The sequence below is a fragment of the Cervus canadensis genome, chromosome 5, assembly GCF_019320065.1.
Source record: "Cervus canadensis isolate Bull #8, Minnesota chromosome 5, ASM1932006v1, whole genome shotgun sequence".
NCBI classification, from domain to species: Eukaryota; Metazoa; Chordata; class Mammalia; order Artiodactyla; family Cervidae; genus Cervus; species Cervus canadensis.
In genome coordinates this window covers 2222797-2243980 of record NC_057390.1, presented here as the reverse complement: position 1 = coordinate 2243980, position 21184 = coordinate 2222797, and the positions used below count along the sequence as shown (strand labels likewise).

The 21184-nt window shown below is 53.6% G+C and overlaps 1 protein-coding gene across 1 annotated transcript; it reads left to right on the top strand.

Moving 5' to 3' along the window:
* The first annotated feature begins 3207 nt into the window (after positions 1-3207).
* ASTL (astacin like metalloendopeptidase) lies at positions 3208-17763 on the top strand. Its single transcript, XM_043467787.1, has 9 exons — positions 3208-3253; positions 4201-4326; positions 6362-6423; positions 7774-7864; positions 8412-8529; positions 9275-9456; positions 12136-12217; positions 12301-12455; positions 16429-17763. The coding sequence occupies exons 1-9, from the start codon at positions 3208-3210 to the stop codon at positions 16683-16685; spliced, it is 1119 nt and encodes a 372-aa protein (XP_043323722.1). The 3' UTR covers positions 16686-17763.
* Positions 17764-21184: the final 3421 nt, after the last annotated feature.

Genomic DNA, 21184 nt, shown 5'->3' with positions numbered 1-21184 from the left:
CTGCAGCACGCTGGGTCTTCCTCCGGTGTCCTGACTGTCCGGCAGGATACACCTGAGGAGGGCAGTGTAGACTGACAGTTAGGGGCCTGATTGGGCTTACCTCTCTGTAGTTTAGTTTCCTGGTCTGTAAAATGGGGTTTTGTCATCGGCCCCCACCGAGTAGTGTGGCGCTGAGAATTAGTGAGTCAATTCAAGTAAAGGCTTAGCTCAGCACCCGCACACAGTAGGTGCCCAGGAAATGTTAGCTTCTGAAGACCCGAGAAGGGAAGGTGTTCAGCCTGGCTGAGGGCAGGGCCTGTGGTCTGCTCAGCCCTGTGCTCAGACCAAATGAACACTGCCCCCCGCCCCCGGACCCCCCCACCCGCGTGCCCCCCGCAACCCCGTCCCTGGGCACTGTGCCCTCTGCTCTAGGGGTGGGGGAGGTGCTCCCCAGTGAGGACTCAGCAGAGCTAGGGGTTGTTCTCAGGGATTTTGCAGGCCCCAAGTGGGTCGTTTGGGTCTGTCTACACAACCCGCATACCCAGCTCAGGGTGGAAGGGGTGGCATCTGGGGCCCTGAGTCATCTGGGCCTTCCCACACGCAGCAGGACAGGGGGCTGAGGCCCCTGCTCACCCTGCCGTCACCCAGCTCCATCCCACCCTCTCTCCACCTCACCCCCCACCCCCCTCCACCCTCCCCTCCCTGTTCCTAAGTCTGCCTTTCAAGCAAACTGCATTTCTTTCCCTTCTTTTCTTTTTTTTGAAGGGACTTTGCAGATAAGGGTCTTTTAAGAAATATTTATTGTTCTTGGCTGTGCAGAGTTTTCGTCGCTGTGAGGCTTTTCTTCAGCTGCAGCCAGCGGGGGCTACTCCCCAGTGGCGGTGTGCATGCTTCTCAGAGCGGTGGCTTCTCTTGCTGAGGGGCACAGGCTCCAGGGTGAGCGGGCTTCAGGAGCTGCGGCACGCGGGCTCAGTAGTCGGGCTCCCGGCTCTCGAGCACAGGTTTAGTTGCTCAGCAGCAAGTGGGATCTTCCCGGACCAGGGATCGAACCCATGTCTCCTGCATTGGCAGGCGGATTCTGTACCACTGGGCCATTGGAGAAGCCTCTCCCTTCTTTCCTTTCCCTTCTTTTCTCCCTCCCTTCCTTCCTTTAATTTGTGAAAAAATTTCAATTGTGGTAAAAATATGCAACAAAATGTACCATCTTTACTATTTTTAAGTGTGCACTTTAATTGTGTTAAGAGTGTTCATTCACATTATTATGAAACAGATCTCCAGAACTTTTTCATCTTGCAAAACTGAAACGCTGTACCCATTAAAGGATTCCCCATTCCCTGCTCCTTCAGCTCCTGGCGACCACCGTCCTACCATCTGCCTCTGAGTCTGACTCCTCCAGAAACACCCTGTACGTGGGACCATACACGTTTGTGCTGTTGAGATTGGCTTATTTCACTTAGCACAATGCCCTCAAGGCAAGCTGCATTTTCTTAAACTACGAAATCTGTTTCTCTTATGGTTATGGTTATTATACTGAGCACGCATCCGAAGCGGTCAGCTCCATCCCTACACTGTTAACCAGGGACAGAGGAGCCTGGTGGGCTGCAGTCCATAGGGTCCCATGGAGTCAGACATGACTGAAGCGACGTACCATGGACGCACAATGTGAACACCCTGCCTGGGCAGTTGGGGCGCCTGTCTTCATCATGTTCTCCCCATGATCGCTTGTTAAAGAGCTTTTTGGTGTGGACCATTTTTAAAGCCTTTACTGCATTTGTTACACTACTGCTTCTGTTTTTTGTTTTATTTCTTTGGACAGGAGGCATGTGAGATCGTAGTTCCTTGACTAGGGCTTGAACCCATAACCTCTGCATTGGAAGATGAAGTCTTTAACCACTGGACTGCCACAGAAGCCCCTCTGCCCGTAGTTCTGACTCCCACCTTTTGAGAAGCGCTGGATTCCAGGCAGGGCAGGATGCCGAGCCACCTTGGCTCTGTCAGTTTTGTTTACTGGGCATTGGTGGGGGGGATGTCCCCAAACCCTTCACCTCCAGGATTTAAATCCAGGTTGTCCCTTGGTGAGCAAGCTCTGAGGATGGGCCTTCTGAGAGGCCAGGAGGGGTATGGAGGAGGGGAATATGGGGAAGGGGCTTTAGTTCTTGAACCCCTGAAATGGGGGTAAATGTTGATTTTGCAAGGCTATTGTGAGGGTGACAGAGGCAGCATCCTTGCAAGGGCCTAGCTTTCCAGAAGTTCCACTTTTCCACAAATTAGGCTCCTCTGGGGTGCTGTTGACCCCAGTGTTCAGTTTATGAGTTTCATTTCTCCCTGCTTTTGTGATTGTTTACTATTCTTCACATCTATGGGATTTCCCAGGTGAGAATACTGGAGAGGGTTGCTGTTTCCTTCTGCAGGGGATCTTCCCAACTCAGGGATCAAACCTGGGTCTCTTGAATTGGCAGGCGGATTCTTTACAGTCTGAGCTACCAGAGAAGCCCGTATACCATAAAAACTTATAAAAAGGTTGTTATTTTCCCTCCTTCCACAGTCAGACTGGGGGTGCCTCAGGATCTCAGGTAGTGCTCCCCACGTCTGAGCACAGGGCAGGGGCAGGAAAGGGGTCTCCCGAGATTGGAGGGAGAAGCTCCACCCTGTGCAGGCTGCCTCTCACCTTTCTGCAATGCTTCTCTGCCCCCTGGTGGTGGGAGGGAACCTGAGAGGAGGTACACCCCCAGTGGGACACCTGCAGGGTGCCTGTGCGCGGCTTCTTCCAGTGATCCCCAACCTTTCTGGCATCAGAGACCCGTTTCGTGGGAGACAACTTTCCCGTGGATGGGGGTGGGGGAGCAGTTTCGGGATGATTCAAGCACGTTATATTTCTTGTGCACTTTATTTCTATTATTACCCCATCAGCTCCTCCTCAGATCATCAGGCATCAGAGCCCAGAGGCTGGGGACCCCTGCTAGCCCATGTGGCCAGGCCAGGGTCCAGAAGGCTCAGGCCTGGCCTGGGAGGGGGAGTCCAAGTAGGATAGGACAGGGCCGCAGCTGGGAGCTGTTGGGCGGGCCTCCAGGTGGAACTGGCTGGGGAGGGCCTGCAGGTGGGGGCTGGCGAAGATGCTATTTAAGGAAGGCGGTGGTCCTAAGTCTGCGATTAGGCTGCTTCATCTCCCAGGCACTGGTGCCCTTGCTAGCTGAGGGGCCACGGGGGCCCACTGCAGGCAGCATGAGTATGGAAGGTCTCCGGCCATGGGTCCTGATTCTGGTCTGTCTGCCTGGTAAGTGGGTTGCCTCACTCTCCTACCCCGTTCACTTTGGCTCCAGCCTGTGGAGCCTGTGTGGCCAGAGTGCGTAGCTGCAGCTTGCAGGGATGTAAGTTGACCAGCATGACTCAGAGAATGGGCTTCCAGGGATGCTCCTAGAAGCCAGCTCCCAGGGAACCCAGGGGGGCCTCCCGAGGATGCTGGGGGGCAGAGGGCCACGTGGCAGGAGACAGCAGGAGTGACACCTCCAGGCATTCATGCTCTGCCCTCCGTGCCAGGCTTGCCCAGCCCATTTCCAGAGGCCTGGGCTGAAGAGGGGGCCGGGGGCAGGGTCTGAAGCTAACACACCATGTGTCCTCAGTATTGAAGCCTGAGGTCTCCCCCAGATCCCTCCTGTTCCCTCCCTTCCCTGCCCATACTTGCCCAGACACTGGGAGCCCAGGACTGCTTTTTGAAGCCCGGTCTTGGTCATCCTATTGGGTTGCCATTTTCTCCTCCAGGGGATCATCCTGGCCCAGGGATGGAGCTCCAGTCTCCCCCATTGCAGGCCGATTCTTTACTGTCTGGGCTTCTCTAGTGGCTCAGGCAGTAAAGAATCTGCCCACAATGTGGGAGACCCAGGTTTGATCCCTGGGCCAGGAAGATCCTTTGGAGAAGGGAATGGCAACCCACTCTAGTATTCTTGCCTGGAGAATCCCATGGACAGAGGGGCCTGGCGGGCTACATACAGTCCATGAGGTCACAAAGAGTCGGACACGCCTGAGCATCTAACACTTGTTCCCCTAAGGAAGCTCCTTCCGCAAGGTTGTCCAGGCCTCAGGGCCAGGTGGGCTCCCAGGACTCCTCCTGGAGGCCTGCCTTTATGAAGGGCCTGGGTCCTGAGGTCTGACACCTCGCTCCCCTCACCCCATGTCCTGTTATCCTGTGTAACCATTGTGCATATGTACCTGTGTCTGGGCCAGGCTTCATCCTAGGAGCACCCTCAGCCTCTCACTGCGCTGGAGCCTGTGGGACCAGATTCTCAGAAGACCTCACCCCTGAGGAGACCCAGACATCCTGGGACAAGGACATCCCTGCAATAAACCAAGGTGAGGACACTGTGTCTTCTCGTGGGGTGAGGAGTATGAAGTTGTCCATGTAGCCTATGAAAACCACGCTGAACACTCAGACGAGCAGAAAAAGCTGCAAGGAGATGTGCCAGCTTGCTAAGTGGGTCGTGGTGAGCAGTAGTTCATGGGTAACTTCTTAAGTCTATTTTTCTGTGTCCTCTCTACTGGGGTGTTACTTTTATGAGAAGGGGGAAAAGTAGAGGTTTTAAAATATGACAAGCCCCTTCCTTGGTGGCTCAGATGGTAAAGAATCCGCCTGCAATGCAGGAGACCCTGGTTCGATCCCTGGGTCAGGAAGATCCCCTGGAGAAGGGCAACCCACTCCAGTATTCTTGCCTGAATACAGAAGAGCCTAGCAGGCTACAGTCCACGGAGTCGCAGAGTCAGGTGCGACTGAGCAATTGACTACACACACACTTGACTTTTATCAGGCCAAGTCTGGTGTGAGTGGAATTACTCGCAGCTGTTAGGAAACATGCCTTCCACCTGGTGTGGGGTGACCTGCAGGTGTGAGATGCCGTAGGTCTCAGGAAGGGTGAGTCTCAGACCTCCCTGCCTGGGGATTTCAGCTGAAGAATGAGAACACAGAAAACCCAGGCAAAGCCCACAGAAATAAAGACGGGGATTTCAGAGCATGGCAGGAGGGGGCCGGCGGGAGAATTGTCCTGGGAGATGTGAGCCTGCTGGATGTGGCTCGCCCGCCTCCTGCTCTGTGAGAAGCTGGAGCGGGGTGGCTCACCGCCTTTGGGTCACTAACTGGAGCTGGCCAACTCCAGATCAGCCTGAGGCTGCGCTGGCGCTGTTTCTCAGCGGCTGTGGAGGACACGCTGCTGGTGGCCCGACGACTCCGCGTGACAGTCGGGAGGCCCTTTGCCGGGAGGCACACCCCCTCCCCAGCTGCTGGGGATGCTGCTGCTGCCCTCGTACAGGGATGGCGGGGAAAGTGCTTCCTCCTTTGCCTGGGGCGGCCCTCCCACGGGCCTGTGTCTGGCCCCCAGCCTCAAGGCGGGATAAGTCTTAGGGTCGGAATCTCTTGTGAGGTCAGCCTGGGTCTGCCTTCCTGCTGAACTCAGTCCTTCCCCGGGGTGCTCCAGCTATCAGTCACCTGCAGATGGCTCCCTGGCTCAGCCTCTGCTTCTAGGGAGCCCAGCTTCTGGGGTGCACAGGAGTGTGAGCAAACCCAGGGAGACAGTGAAGGACAAGGAAACCTGGCATGCTGCAGTCCGTGGGGTTGCACAGTCAGACATGACTGAGTGACCAAAACAACCTAACCTTTAGGATGCCAGGCACTCTTCTAAGACTCCTGTTGGGGCTGGTGTCCTAGAAGGGAGGCTGTGCAGGAGAGGGGCTGCCCACTGTGTGGGGAGGGGGTGGTGGGACGGGAGGGTGCAGCCGTAGCCCCCCTCCCCTGATGGCAAGGGGCTGGAGTTTCTGTGACTTGCCACCGTGAGGGTCTGGAGTGCCACACGGATGGGTTGGGGCTGAGTGGAGCAGGAGGGCCAGGGCGTGTGCTGGAAGCGTGGCTTGGGTTGGAGCGGAGGGTGGAGATAGCTGGAAGAAACGGCAACTTCCTGGGAGCAAAGGGTGTCAGATGCAGGAGGCAGGAGCTGGGACAGGGTTTTGTTTTTTTTTCTTCTCTTGGCTGTGCTGCATGGCATTCAGAGTCTTAGTTCCCTAACCAGGGATTGAACCTGTGTCCCCTGATGTGGAGGTGTGGAGTCCAACCACTAAACCACCAGAGAATTCCCTGGGACTGGATACTGTGCGTGTGTGGGTCCCAGGAGGAACGTACTGTCTGAGCAGGGAAGGGTGTGATCAGGCTGAGAAGTGGTGCACGTGCTTGTAGATGGGGACTCAGAGGGGCTGTGTAACTTGCCTGAGGTCACACAGCCTCAGTGCCCAGGGGAGTGTGGACCCTGGAGTTGCTTGGCTGGAGGTCTCTGCTGGGCATGTCCTAGAGTCTGTTGTGGGGGTGGGGGCATGGACCCACACACACGTGTCCCTTCCTTCTCAGGACTGATTCCAGAGGAGTCCCCAGAGAGCAGCTTCCTCCTGGAGGGGGACATCCTCCGGCCGGTGAGTGTGAGCGTGCATACACACACACACACACACACACACACACACACAGGTGTAAAATAACCTCACGGGCGGTGTCAGAGACCTGTGAGCCCATCCTTGGCATCATGGGGGTGTGACTTGTGAGCCATCTGTCTTTGCTACTCATAGCTCTTCTTGCCAAAGTCAGCGCGAATGTTGTTAGGAATAAGCCAGCCTGGCAGAGGGTGTGACATCTGGAATGGAGGGCTTCCTGCAGGAGGGGTTTTGGAACGTCAAGCCCCAGTTTGCTACCCTGCCCCGGGGAGGTCCTCAGGGAGCACTGGGACGAAGGAAGAGATGAGCACAGGTTGGCAGAGTGGCTGGTGGGGATGTGGGGAGGTGTCTGGTGAACATCGGGGGCGGCAGTGATGGTCTGAGGAAGACAGAATGAGGAATAACACACCCCGTCCTGCCTAGGGATGAGGGGCGGGGTCAGAAAGGGGGAAGGCTGGATGGGAATCAGGGCCTTCTTCTAGGAGGCTGGGGACGGCAGAAGCCTCTTGAAAAGGACAGTGACCTGGCGAGAGCAAGACCATGGTGCTGGTCCAAGGCTGTCCACTGATGACTCAGCTTGAGCTGGGCGGAGGAGCCCAGGCCGGGGCAGGACCCCTGTTCCCAGTTACCTAGTGAATGCGCAGGGTGAAAGCAGGATCCAGTAAAACCTTTGGTAGCCTCTGCAGGAAATATTTTGTCTGAGTTTCTCTCTCTCTTTTTTTTAATTAATTTATTTTTAAATGAAACAAAGATGAATATTTTTAATGATAAAAGGTACAATTCACAAAAAAGATAGACATCATAAACCATTGGATACCTTAACAAACAAAGAAACAAAGATACATAAAGCAAAAATCAGAAGAAATGTGAGGGAAAAGGAAAAATCTATGATCATAGTGAGACATATTAACATTTCTGAGAATATTTTATCAAGTGTAGAAAAAATTAGGATCTTGAATGATATCATTAATAATTTAAATACAGTACATTTATATTCAATTTTATGAATCATATCCTACACAAGTTATTTAAAATGTAGTATCTCATATGTTGTTGTTAGATGTCCACAGGACATCTGGAAAAGCTGGCAAAAAGATAAACGTGACTGAATCTCATGGGTCTCTCCCCCTGATAGCGTAAGTGGCAACTTCTTTCTCTAGAACAGAGGGTTGTGCTGTGCATCACGCAGCTGGCCACTGGCCCCCCCGTTTCTGTCCCGTCTCTGATGAGCAGCCACCCTCACTGCGCACGTCTTGAGGGCTCCTGGGGTCTGAGCGGTGGCAGCCTCGGGGCGGGAGGCTTGGCCGGTGCTCCTGAGCCGCCCTCTCTCCTCAGAGTCCCTTCCGGCTGTTTTCGGCGGCCAGCAGCAAGTGGCCCAGGAACGGCGGAGTCGTGGAGGTCCCCTTCCTGCTCTCCGGCAAGTACGGTGAGTCGGCCCAGGCCCAGCCGCGGGCCCTCCTCCCTATGCAGCCCAGCTCCTCTTTGTTCTGTTTTTTTTTAATGACACACAGCGGACTTTATTTTTCATTTTTATTTACTTGTATTGGCTATGCTGGGTCTTCACTGCTGCACGGGCTTTTCTCTGACTGCAGTGAGCAGGGGCTCCTCTTTAGCTGGATGCACAGGCTTCTCATTGCGGGGGCTTCTCCTGTTGCAGAGCATGGGCTCTAGGGCGGGCCGGCTCCAGCAACTGCAACTTGTGGGCTCTAGACCCCAGGCTCAGTAGCTGTGGCTCATGGGCTTTGTTGCTCTGTGGCATATGGGATCTTTCCATAACAGGGATCGAACCATGTCTCCTGCATTAGCAGGCGGATTCTTTACCACTGGGCCACCAGGGAAGCCCACGCTGACATTTCTTGACATTCCACATTGGAGAATGATCTAAAGCTCAGTCCCTTCCCCAAGTGCAGACGTCTGGGGAGAGAAGTGGGGGGAGCCTGGCTGGGGCCTTAGCCGGCATGTCTCCTCCCCAGATAAGCCTAGCCGCCAAGTCATCCTGGAGGCATTCGCTGAGTTTGAACGCTCCACATGCATCAGGTTTGTTGCCTACAGTGGCCAGAGGGACTTCATTTCCATCATTCCCATGTCTGGGTAAGTGCTTCTCGGTGTGTGTGCGCAAGGTGAGAGCCTCAGCTGTCTTGAGTTCAGCCTGAAATGAACAAAACTGTTGTCTGAAACCTGTGTCTGGGCCTGTCCTCCCGGGTCTAGAGTCCCACTGCCCATCTCAGTGGTCTGCTCAGCATGAGCTAGACCTACAAATACTCAGAGCAAATACTCAGGAGAGGTGGGCAAGGAGGTGTTCAGTCCTCCTTTAAAGAGCCTTCCACTCCATCTCCCGGGAGACTATGTGACCTGGGGAGTGAGTGCAGGGGTCATGGGGCAGACCTGGCCTTGGGTCCAGGTTCCATGGTGCAGGAGCCAGGTGACGCTGGCAAGTCCCTCAACTTCTGAGCCCCTTCTGTCTTCTCTCTGAAATGCGGGTGATGGTAATACTGCTTTCCTAGCTTGCTAGGGCCCTAAGAGAACGTGCATGAGAGCTTTGACTCGGGGCTCCCCGTGTGGAGACAGTCACGTAATCAGCTGCTTCCATCATCCACCTTAACATCAGTCCTCACCAACTCCTTACAGTGCAGTCTGGAAACAGGGTTCCAGCACACCCCGTTCACAGAGGGCCAGGCAGTGGGGGGCCTTGGGAACAGCAAGCTCGGGACTACAGCCCAGGACCGGGACTCGTTCTGGACGCTCCCTTATTCCAGGTCTTGGGAGGAGGGGCGAGGGGCCTGGGTTTGCTGATTCTCCTGGCCGGTGCCCACCCAGCACTTTCGTGGCCCTGCAGGTGCTTCTCGAGCATTGGCCGCAGTGGAGGGATGCAGGTGGTGTCTCTAGGACCCAGCTGTCTCCAGAGGGGCCCGGGCATCGTCCTGCATGAGCTCATGCACGTGCTGGGCTTCTGGCATGAGCACTCGCGGGCCGACCGGGACCGCTACATCCGTGTGAACTGGAACGAGATCCTCCCAGGTAAGCCAGGTCATGCATGGTGGGGGAGGTGGAGGAGAGGCGGTCCCGCCAGGGGAAGGCGGCAGGCATGGCCTGCGCCCAAGGAATTTGCCTGGCCACTTGGGAAAGACTGTCCATCTTCCCCACTACCTGCCTGTCTCCCATGGGGAAGGTGGGATTCCTGCTTTCCTCCAAGACACGGAGAATAACCCAGATGCTGCTGCTCTGGGCCCCGAGGCCTCAGTGCCACCCACAGTTACCCGGAACTAGGGCATCAATTTCCCCTCTCTCGTCTCTCTTCACTGACACTGGCAGTTACCTGAGGATGGAGTTGATGGTCTTATGACTCTTGCTCACTTACACTCAACCAGCAGCCCTGCGTGCCTTAGACACTGCTCTTGAGGCTCAGGGCAGGGGCTGTGCTCCAGTTGAGGAGCTGAGCCAAGACAGATATCTTAGAGGTAGTGGGCTATGTGCGTGTGCCAAGTGCCCGATGCAGGAGGTAGAGGGCAGCCCTGTATAGGCTGTGAGATGGATGCTGACGGGCCTCTGGGATAAAGTACAGGGAGCCCAGGTCCTGAAAAGTGGCAGTGGGAAAGCTGAGGCTGGTCTGGGGAGAGGGTCACTGCACTGGATGCCAGGGAGCTGTAGCTGTGTGCTGGGTGTGGTGCCAAGGATCTGACTCCAGCCATGGTGAGGCCCTGTCCTTTGGCAGAGGGGGATAGCCTGATATAGGAGGTGAGAGGAGTCATGACAATTGATTCATGAGGGAGGAGAGCAGAGGAGGTGAGTGATTTGGGTTTGGGGGTATGGAAGCAAATGAAAGCTTGAAAGGCTTCCTGTAACAGGAGGGCTTCTGGTATGAGTGCCTTTGCTGCTGCTGTGAGGTTTTATAGTTAGGGGAGGAGGCCCAAGACAGCAGCCATCATACATGGATGCCCCCCATGCCAAGAGTGGGATGGGAAAATGGGCAGCGCCTCTTAGTGGGATAGGGGATAGAGATTGAGATCAGAGATTAGTCTAGAAATGGGGAGGCCATAGTGACATCATGCTATAAAAATAGACTACAATCCTTTCAGTGCTTATAGAGGGGCTTCCCAGGAGGTCCAGTGGTTAGGATTTCATGCTTCCATTCTAGGGAGCATGTCGTTGCACAGTGAAAACAAAAAAAAAGCTCAAGTGCCCATGGAATCCTTGTAAAGGCTTATGAGAGCCACAAAACCTTCAAATTTGAAAAAGTAGAGTTAATACAAACATTTTGATCATGATGTAAAAAGTAGAAGCTAGTAACAAATCAAAGTGAAAAATGTTATCCAGTTGAAAATTAAAATTTAGACAACAACAAACCTTTTTTTAAGCTATGGAGTTAAAGAAATTGTGGGAATTCTTAGAGCATGAAAATTAGAACCAAGGGTTCATAGCTAAAGCAACGCACAGGGAAAATATGTAGACTGAAATACTTAGATCAAGAAAAACAGAGGACAAATTCCGCATTTCAATTCAAGTTAAGAAAAAAAAAAATGAAAGCAAGAGGGAATTAGTGAAGGGAAAAGCAGAAATTAATGAGTTAGAAAACAAAACAGCACCAATAAATGAAAAAGCTGTTTTTTTCTTTTAACAATAAAATTAAACATCAGCTACCCTAATGGAAAAAATTGCTTAAGAATGAAGAAAAATGAAAATGTTTGTACTTAGTTAATATGTACAGAACAAACTGCTAAAATATACAAACTAGTAACATCAATTAACTGTGGAGATGGGAACTCAGAGGGGGATGGAGTGGGAAGCATTATGTATCTTCATATTTTCTGATTTTTGAGTCAGATGAATATATTGCCTACTCAAAATTATGTTTAATAACTTAAAGGCTTTTCAAAGGAAAAAGTAAGCACTCTACTGGGTAGATATTTCCAGGCAGGGATGGGATATAAGGGTGTTAGATTACCATTTTAGTGGTAGGGAGGCTGCTGGTGACCATGGGTGAATGTGAAGGCAGCTGGCTGGGCCTGGGGTCTTTGGGGCAGCAAAGATGAGGGGGGGGGGGTACAGCCGTTCTTTCAGAGGCTCACTGAAGGGCAGGAGAGGAGCTGAGGGAGGGAAGCTTGTTGCTCCCAGGCCTGGAGGGGCCAAGGGACAGGAAGAAGCAAGTGCTCTGGCCAACGGGAAAAGGCTGAACCCATACCTGGGGTTGGGGGTGGGGCAGGTGCTGTTGGCGGGAGGCAGGGAGGGCAGGAGGCTTTGCTCCTGGGGGGGTATGCCCATGGGAGATGGGGGGCTCACAGGCCTCCAAGCCTGGGACGGCGGGGAGGAGCGGGGTGAGGAGTAGGTGCTTGATCTCGCCGGTAGTGGGCATCCAGGCTCTGAGCAGCGTGGGACTTCTTGAAAGCTGTAGACTATATTAATATACAGATAGTTTCACACAGGGCGAACCTCAGAGCAGGAAAGACGGGGGAGAGAAGTCTTGGGAGGTGACGGCGGGCCAGCCACCAAGTCCCTGTGCTTGTACTAATCCATCGGCTGGCACAGGTCTGGAACCCTCCCAGGGCGCCAAGGAGACGGGATCAGAATGGGGGTGGGGTGAGGAGACGCACTCTGGGTGTCGTTTTGGACCCCCACAGGTAGGCTAGACACTTCCAGGAACCCCCTACCACCTTCGCTTCCTCCCCCGGCCCTCTTCCCCATCGCCAAGTATGTTTTCAGGTTTTGAAATGAACTTCATCAAATCTCGGAGCAGCAACATGCTGGTGCCCTACGACTACTCTTCAGTGATGCACTACGGGAGGTGAGGACCCCTTCTGGCTTCCTCCCCTCCGCGCAGTCCTGCCAGCCCAGCTGTCTGGACTCAGGCCCTGCCTCCGGTTTCAGGCTTGCCTTCAGCCGGCGCGGGCTGCCCACCATCACCCCACTCTGGGCCCCTAGTGTCCACATTGGCCAGCGCTGGAACCTCAGCAGCTCGGACATCGCACGGGTCCTCAGGTTTTATGACTGCAGCCCAAGTGGCCACGAGCCCAGTGGGAAAGGTGAGTGACAGGGAGCAGAGGGATCTGAGGAGCTGGAAGAAGGCTCATATGTTGAGGTGGCATTAGTGAGGGTCAAGTGCTAGGAGGTGAGTCTGTAGAGGTGAGCAGGAGCAGACCAGGGGCTCACCATTCAGATGCAGAAAAAGCACTTGAAAAAAATTAACACTCAGCTATGATTAAAAACTTACTAAATAGGAATAGAGGTCACTTTCCTAACCTTAACATACCTACAAAAAACCAAACCAAAAATCATTTTAAATGTCAAAACATTAAGACACGTTTTTCCACTCTTCTCTCATCTATTCAACAATGTAGTAAGTCTTAGCCCTTGTGGTACAACAAAAAATGAAGTCTTGAGGTTTGGGAAGGAAGAAAAAATGTCACTATTCATAGACGACAATCTGCATTGAAAGGAATCTACAAAAAAGTTACTAGAACTAATAATTTTTAAAGGTGAATATAATCGATATACAAAAGTCAGTTGTATTGTAATGCAGCATCAGTTTATTAAGATACATTTTAAGCCTTTAAAAAGATGCAGCTGGTCCAGGCAGGGATGAGAGTGCAGAATCAGGCAGTGTCTGTGGAAGGGAGAAGCAGGAGGCGTGAAGAGGATCGACAGGAAAGAAAACCGAGATGGCTTCGAGTATTCTTTTCCTTTACAGGTTATTGTAACAAGTTGACTATGGTTCCCTCTGCTATAGACCAGGCCCTCTGACTTTTAGCTGAGCACACGGCTGGCTGGGATAAAGCCTACATTTGTCAGTTTCCCTTTCATTTGGGCATGACCAGGTGACTGCCCCCTAGCTTCTGAGATAGCCATCAGCTGGGGCAACCGTTATTTCGTCTTGTGAGGAAACAGTTTTCTGAAGTTGGTTGCCCTGGTGACCTTTCCTCATCACCATTACCTCATTAGTAATTGGGGAAATGCAAATAAAGACCACAGTACCCTTTTTTATCCCTTAAATTGGCAGAAATTTAGAAGTCAGATACTGCCAAATACAAATAAGATGATGAAGCAATGATGACATTCATACTCTGCTGATAGGAGTATAAACTGCTGCACCATTTTGGAAAACAATTTGATAGCTTGTAAAGTTGAAGTGTGTATACCCCATGACTCAGAATCTACTCCTTAGTATTTTTGCACATGTGTACTCCCAACTCCAGTTGTAGGCAGTCTCTACTCTACATTCTGTCTCTATAGGTTTGCCTACTCCGGGCATGTCATATAAACAGAATCATACCAGATAATCTTTTGTGATTGGCTTCTTCCACATAGCATTATGTTTTCAAGGTTCATCCATGGTATAGCATATCAGTACAGTTGATCCTTGAACAGTCTGAGGGTTAGTGGCGCTGACCCCCGGTGCAACAGACCCTCTGACTGCCTACAGCTTCACAGTCAGTCCTCCACATCCAAGGATTCAACTGACTGTGTGGTGCTCTAGAACGTTTGCTGAGAAAAATCACGTATAAGTGCACTCATGCAGTTCAAACCTGTGTGGTTCAAGGGTCAACTATACTTCATTTTTATTGTTGAGTGATATGCCACATTTTGTTTATCCATTTATGAAAGGATTTTTGGGCCATTTCTAGTTCTAGTGGAACAATAAACATTCGTGTACAAGATTTTATGTGGACATATATTTTCTTTTCTTTTGGATATATACTTAGGAGTGAAATTTCTGGATCCTTTGGTAACTCCATACTTCACTGCTAAATTGTTTTCCAAATTGGCTGCACTATTTTTCATTTCTACCAGCATGCTGGTGGAAGCCCTTCTTACCACTTCTTGTTATAACCATGCCCAAGTGGGTGTGAAGTGGTATTTTGTTGTAGCTTTGATTTGCATTTCCTGAATGGCTGTGAACACTTCTTTATGTGCTTATAGGTGTTTTGTATATGTTTGGAAAAATGTTCAAATCTTTTGCCTGTTTTTTGGTTGGGTTGTCTTTTACTGGTAAATTGTGGGGGTTCTTTATATATTCTGAATACGTGTCCCTTATAGGATATATCATTTGGAAATATTTTCTCACATTTTATGGGTTGTTTAACTTTCCAGATGGTGTTCTTTGATTATAAACTTTTAAAATTTTGATGCAAAGTCCAACTTATATTTTCTTTTATCACTGTGCTTTTGGTATCATAGCTAAGAAGGATTTGCCTAACTCAAGGTCATGTGGATTTAATCCAATGTATTTTGCATGTACACCAGGGCTTCCCTGGTGACTCAGATGGTAAAATCTGCCTGTGATGTGGGAGACCTGGGTTCAACCCCTGGTTTGGAAAGATCTCCTGGAGAAGGGCACGGCAACCCACTCCAGTACTCTTGCTGGAAAATTCCATGAACAGATGAGCCTGGTGGGCTACAGTCCATGGGGTCTCAAAGAGTTGGACACGTGCTGTGCTTAATAGTTCAGTCATTTTGCATGTGATTATGCAGCTCCAGTACCATTTTGCAGACTTATTTCCTATGATATCAAATATTAGAAAGATTTTAAAAAATTAAACAATAAGAGACAATGGCAAGAGTGTTGTGGGTAACTATTTGAGAGGTTTGACTCGCTTTAAGAACAGAATTGAGAGGTGGCTAGAAGTGGTCATGGGTCAATGGAAAGTGCATCAAGATAGTGGATATACAAGCAAGTTTGGGTATGGAAATAATGACCCCGTGGAGAAGGGGGAGTAGATTCATGGGGCAGAAGAATATCTAGAATATTCGAGAAGGAGTTGTTCTCCTTGGGAGCTGAGGCACTTTCTTGGACCTAGTGGCAAGGAAGAAGATGGGAGCAGATTCCAGCTGGTGTGTGGTCTTGATGTGCTATGAGGGGCTTCTGTCCCAGGCTTTGATGGCAAAAGAGTGAGGTGAGAGGCTGGGGAGAGGAGGATGTGTGGGGAGGGAAAGGTGTGGAGTGGCTGACTGGGGCGCAGGAGAGGAAACCTCTGAGAGACGCTCGGTAGGGTCGCGGTGTGCTGGGCTGCTGGGCAGCTGACGGAGGTGGCCTCGTCCTCTAGAACTGGGGTGCCGTGGGCAGTTCTGCCAGAGTGGGGGGCCTGAGGGTGTCTCAGGGGGTGACTGCAGCAAGGTTTATGGGGCCCATGCCAGATGTGGAGGGTGTTTGGGAAGTGAGGAGGCGATGGAGCAAGAAGGTGGGGTCTGGGGGCTCAGCGGGGCTGGAGGGTCATGGTACTGGGGCACGTGGGCTGTAAGCAGAGGAGGCAGAGGTCAGAGGGTGCGCTGCCGGGCCCGGACTGCAGGGGGCGTGCTTCCCGCAGGTCCGGGCAGGAACGGCCTGCGAAGTCACTGGTTGAAGTGTGTCAGCTCACATGGGCCGGTGTTCACAGATGGAAGATACGGCCTCATTAGGAAGCAGCTGGAGGGCGGGCAAGGATGCAGGCAGTGCTTAGCCGGTGTGGCTGGCCAGCCAGATAACTTGGGCCCAAAATGAAGAGTCTTACGAAGTAGCCGGTGGCTGCCAGCTATGGTCTGGGAGTGGCGGTGAAGGGCCAACGGGACCCACCCCGCTGAGCTCGTGGGCCTGACGGTCACATGTGTCCTGCTGACTCCCCGGGTGTGGGCGTAGCTGCAGGTGTAAGAGAAGTTCTGGAAAAGGCTGCGGATACAGGTGAGAGATGAGGTGTTGCTGTGTAGGCGCCAGGGGCTTTGTGCTGAGGGCTGCAGTGCTCGGGCAGGGGGTTGGCCGTCAGCGAAGCCAGGGAATGGTGGGAGGTCACTCACGGTCCCAGTGGCCTGGGCTTCTGACGGTGACCCCTGGGGCCAAGTGCGGAGGGAGCGGCATGGCTCTGGGCTTCTTGTCTCTGGGGAGTTGGGAATCGGGGTTTCAAAGGTGTTGGGCAGTGGCATGGCAGGAACATGGTGGGTTCGAGGTCTCTGAACAAGGCTGAGGGCGCTCTGTCTCTCACACTGCCCTCTGTGACTCTCCGACATAACCTGTCTTTCCTGCTCTAGGGCTCCAGACCCCTGGGAGTGGTAGGAGCCCCTCTCCTGGCTCTAGGTCACAGCTGCAGCAGCTTCTGCAGGCATTGTTGGAGGAATCCAGGAGATCTGACCCCAGAGGCTTCGGGGCGGAAGACCAGCCTGGCGCTGCCGCTGCCGGGTCTGAAGAGAGCCTTCGTGCACAGAAGCCCCCCGCCCTGAGGAATTCTGATGTGAAGGCCTCTGCCGACCCCACCCCGTCAGCCAAAGCCTGGGGCAGTCTTTCCTGACATTTCCCTGGCACCATGCTGGCAGCACCGAGTGCCCCTTCTCTAGAAGACCGATCCGCGTCCATCTAGGCTCTTCTGGGGAATCCTGCTCTGCCAGGGGCCCGTGCACCCAGAAATCACTTTACGAGGACACCCAGAGGTCAAGCCTGTGGCTTCGGTCCCCTTGGCCCCTCTGCACTGCACCTCTGCCTTCCAGCTTCTCTGGCTCCCCTGTCTGAGGCTTGGGCCCCTCTCTCTGCTCCTTCCTTCCCAGTCGTTTCCCCAGGGGCTCCTAGGACAGACAGACCCTCTAGGTCAGTCAGGGGGAGGCAGGCCTGTGGGGCAGGTGCCTGACTCTGCCGGCTCTCGTCTCCTGCCTCAGCCCCGGGGAGTCTGGGATGGGAGGTGACTTCTCAGCGGCTCCAAGGACAGGGACTGGAGGGATGGGCCTCCCTGAGGGCCCCGGGAGCCCCCGGGGTTGAGGCGCAGCCCCCCGCAGGGACTAACAGTACCTTCACTGCTCCCTCAGGCTGCCCTGTGCTCAGGACCCTGGGAGCAGCCCCTCTCCTGGTTGTCTGAGTGCTGGGAACCTGGGAATGTAGCCCTGTGCTCCAGGAGGCTTCCAGAGCCCCACTTCCTCCCTTGCCTCCCGGGGAGATGAAGAGGTGGGGGCCCTAGGTGCGGGGAAATTTGCTTCGGGAAACTCAGCAAGAACAGGAGGACCCTGAAGTCAGGACTCAAAGCTGCTGTCACCCGCATAGCTCTTCCCAGGAACTTTGCCTCTACCAAGACCCCGCCCCTCCCCAGACTTGGCCAGAGGAGGCCCTGGAAGGTGGGAAGGGGCGGTGGGGTCGCCCTGATTGTCTTCCTTCAGCTAATCCCCACTCCTCTCCTTCAGCTCCTGGCCTCCCTGGTGAGGGCTGTTCAGAGTCAAGAAAGTCTCTAGCGACGGCAGTGAGTGAGCCGGATCCCCGCACCCCCACCCCGTGCAGGTCTGGGGCCTGCTTTGGGTGGGAGGGCAGCAGGAGCCCCTGCCCGTCCCAGTGGGGCCAGGTCCCCCTGATGCCTCGGGAAAAGTAGAAATAAAGTTGGGAACTTGCTCCAGGAGTCTGGTGCTGGGCTGTGCTGACTACCTCATACCCAGGTGCCCTGACCTCTCCTGACTGCCCTGGGAGGGGCCCTCTAGGCACTGAGACCCACACTTAGAGGCAGGAACAGACTCGGGGAAGCAAACTGGTGTGCTCAAGGGAACAAGGCTGTGCAGCAGGACGGAGATGCGCCCTTTGCCATCCTCCTCACTGTGTCAGGGGGCCTGGGGCCTCTGCCCTCAGTCTATCTGGGGTTTCAGTCTTGAGTCAAGGATTTTCTGAGTCTGTGCAAGGGCCTGAGCTCAGGTGTGCATGTCAGGGAAGGACTGTGGTGTGGGGATGCTGTCCTTTGACTTGCTCCCAGACCTAGGAGGTGGGGTGCCACAGTTTACAGTAGAGAAGTAGGCTCTGACCCTGCTCCTAGCAGGGTGACAGTTCCCCTGGAACATTCCCAAGGAAAGACTTTGGGCCAACCCTCTGCTAGAGACGGTATGTGTGCCTGTTCATCAGCATGGTTGCCTCATGACCTGTGGGTCTCTGAGTGCCGAGCCAGGCCGCTGACACCAGGCCGGGGTGATGGCCACTCTGGGTCAGAGGAGGTGATGTGAGGCCCGCCCAGCTCGCAGAGGCTGCTGTCATGAGCCTCCGTTAACATGTGGCCTTTGATCTTGGATGCTGGGTTCTCTGCACAGGGCGGAGGGGCTGGTTGATCCTGATGCCACATGGGGAGACTGCTTACTCTCTTTTGGCAGTGATCAGGGACAAGGCTGTCCTTGTCCTGTCCCCCCCAAGAAGATGCCTGTCACTAGAGTCCAGGCCCCAGGCCAGCTCTGGGCCCAGGCCTATCCCCTGAGCCCCACACTGTCCTGATGATCCAGTCATGGTCTGGTCCCCGGAGCCCCAGCATGGAGGGTGTGATATGTGTGGGACCCTGGGGCATCAACCAGAGCCCCGGGGGCCTAGCCACCTCCTCTCACGGCCTGCAACTTGTTTGCTAGTCCCCCACCACACAGCTCTGTGGGCTTATTCATCAGCTATATTTGGGGGCTGGGCAGGCTCCGTTATAGGCACTGGGAATAACATAGGGAACATGGCAGGTTTTCTATGCTCATGGAGTTTATTCAGGGATGGGGAGAGGAATGCAAACAGGCAAATGAAGCATTTGGGGCTGATAAGTGATGGAAGAGGGGAGCGTTTGTTGATAGCATTTCACCTGAATGGCAGGAGGCTGCTATCCTGGGGCCATCTGGGGAAAGAACAGCCAGTACAAAGGCCTTGAGGCAGGAAAGAGCAAGGTGTGTCAGGCCAGCGTGTGTGGAGAGAGGTGTATGTGTGTGGGGTGTGTGGGGGCAGTAAGGAGGGGGCAGGCAAGGGCCTGGTCAGCTGTGGAGGGATGGTTTGTTCCAAGAGCAACAGGGGGCACCTGCTGGAAGTTTCTAAAGAGAGATGTGACAAGACCCAATCTAAAATTTTAAAGTCATTCAGGGGCTTCTCTGGTGTCTCAGTGATAAAGAATCCACCTGCCAACACAGGAGAGACAGGTTCGATCCCTGGTCTGGGAAGATCCCACAAGCTACGGAGCAACTAAGAGTGTGCACCACAAGAATTGAGTCCGTGCTCTGCAAAAGAGAAGCCACTGCAGTGAGAAGCCCGAGCACAGCAAAGACTCAGCAGCCAAAAGTGAAATCATATTAAAAAAAGTTATTCCAGATGCGCCTTGAAAAGCGAGTTGGAATCGGGAAGAACAGCTGGTAGCCCCTGCACTTATGCGAGTGAGCGTGACGGGATGATGGGGAAAGGGCAAAAGTGGGTGCTTTGGGAGTGTGTTTTGGATGAGCAGGGGATGAAGGCATCTCAGCCTTAAGAACTGAAGGGAGAGAGTTCAGGGGAAATAGGTGTTTTAAGTCGGGGGCTGCGCTGTGCTTAGTCATTCAGTCGTGTCTTTGCAACCCTGTGGACTGTAGCCGGCCAGGCCCCTGTGTCCATGAAATTCTTCAGGCAAGAATACTGGAGTGGGTTGCCATGCCCTCCTCCTGGGGATCCTCCCAACCCAGGAATCGAACCTGGGTCTCCTGCATCGCAGATGGATTCTTTACCAGCTGAGCCACCAGGTAAGTCGGGGGCTACTGGATGTCAAATGGGTGGGTCAGGAAGTGTGTGGGCTGAGTGAGCCTGCAGTTTAGGGCAGGGGATGTGCTTTGGAGAGTGATTAGCATCCAGGTGGGTACCAGGGGCTGGATGAGCTTCCCCAAGAAGAGTTCAGGTGCACAAGGAAAGGATCCCAGGACGGAACTGGTGCAGTTTCTCAGTCTTGGCCCTAGCAGCATTTTCTGACTGATGAGTCTTCGCTGGGGAGAGGGGCTGTGCTGGACCTTGTAGGGTGCTCTGATAGCATCTTTGGCCTCTCCCCACTAGATGCCAGTACCAACCTCCTGCCTCCTGTGGTGAGAATCAAAAATGTCTCCAGACATCGCCTAGCGTCCTTGGGAAGGGAACCAGTCTTAGTGAGCCTCTCTGATTCGGGGCTTGGGAGAGGAAAAGGTAGCTGAGGAGGAGTGGCCTGTTAGGAGGGAGCAGGGCCTGTGGAGTGTCCCCCAGGGAAGGGGCCATCGGAAAAATGCAGCTGAGAAACTGAGCAGGAGCAGGACGCAGAAGCGAGCCTGGCACTTGGTGATGTGGGGCCATGAGCGACGCCCAGGAGCAGACTCAGCACAGGGTCAAGGGGAGAATGTGAGGGGCTAGAGGCCGTGACCAGGCAGACAAGACGCTGGAGGCTGCAGGGGCTTCCCAGGTGACCCAGTGCCAATGCAGGAGATGTAAGAGATGTGGGTTCGATTCCTGGGTCAGGAAGATCCCCTGGAGGAGGGCGTGGCAACCCATTCCAGTATTCTTGCCTGGAGAATCCATCCCATGGACAAAGGGGCCTGGTGGGCTACAGTCCATAGGGTCGCAAAAGAGTCGCACACAACCAAAGTGACTTAGCACACACGCACGTACGCAGAGGGTGTGGAGGGCTTCCTAAAAAGGGGGCTGGCCCGTAGACTGGAGGGAGTGACAGCTGGTGAAGGGATAATCAACAGAGCAGACTCCTGGGGGACACGAGAGGACTTGAGGTCCAGGGTGTATGCAGAGGACCTGCCTCAAGAGACGAGACGCGGCTCGGAGGGAGGTGTGTAGGGAATGTGTGCCTGTGGGTTGGCTTCCCTTTTCTCTTAAATAGAAGGCAAAGCCACAGCTTGCGAGGAGGGCGCAGGCAGGAAGAGGAGCAGGAGACGGATGCCGATTCTGAGGCGTGGGGAAGTGACCACACTAGGAATGTCTGGAGATCTGTGGTCACGAATTTAAAGTCAAGCCAGTCGATGAAGTGAGCGTTTTGCTCTGGAAAAAGCAGCCGCTTGGTCAAAGGCAGGATGGATGATTTTAGGTTTGAGC

Coding starts and splice junctions, on each gene's coding strand:
- ASTL (XM_043467787.1), top strand. CDS start 3,208: ATGGAAGGTCTCCGGCCATGGGTCCTGATTCTGGTCTGTCTGCCTG. Junction 3,254..4,200: donor GATTCTGGTCTGTCTGCCTG/GTAAGTGGGTTG, acceptor TGTCTGGGCCAG/GCTTCATCCTAGGAGCACCC. Junction 12,218..12,300: donor TCAGTGATGCACTACGGGAG/GTGAGGACCCCT, acceptor CTCCGGTTTCAG/GCTTGCCTTCAGCCGGCGCG.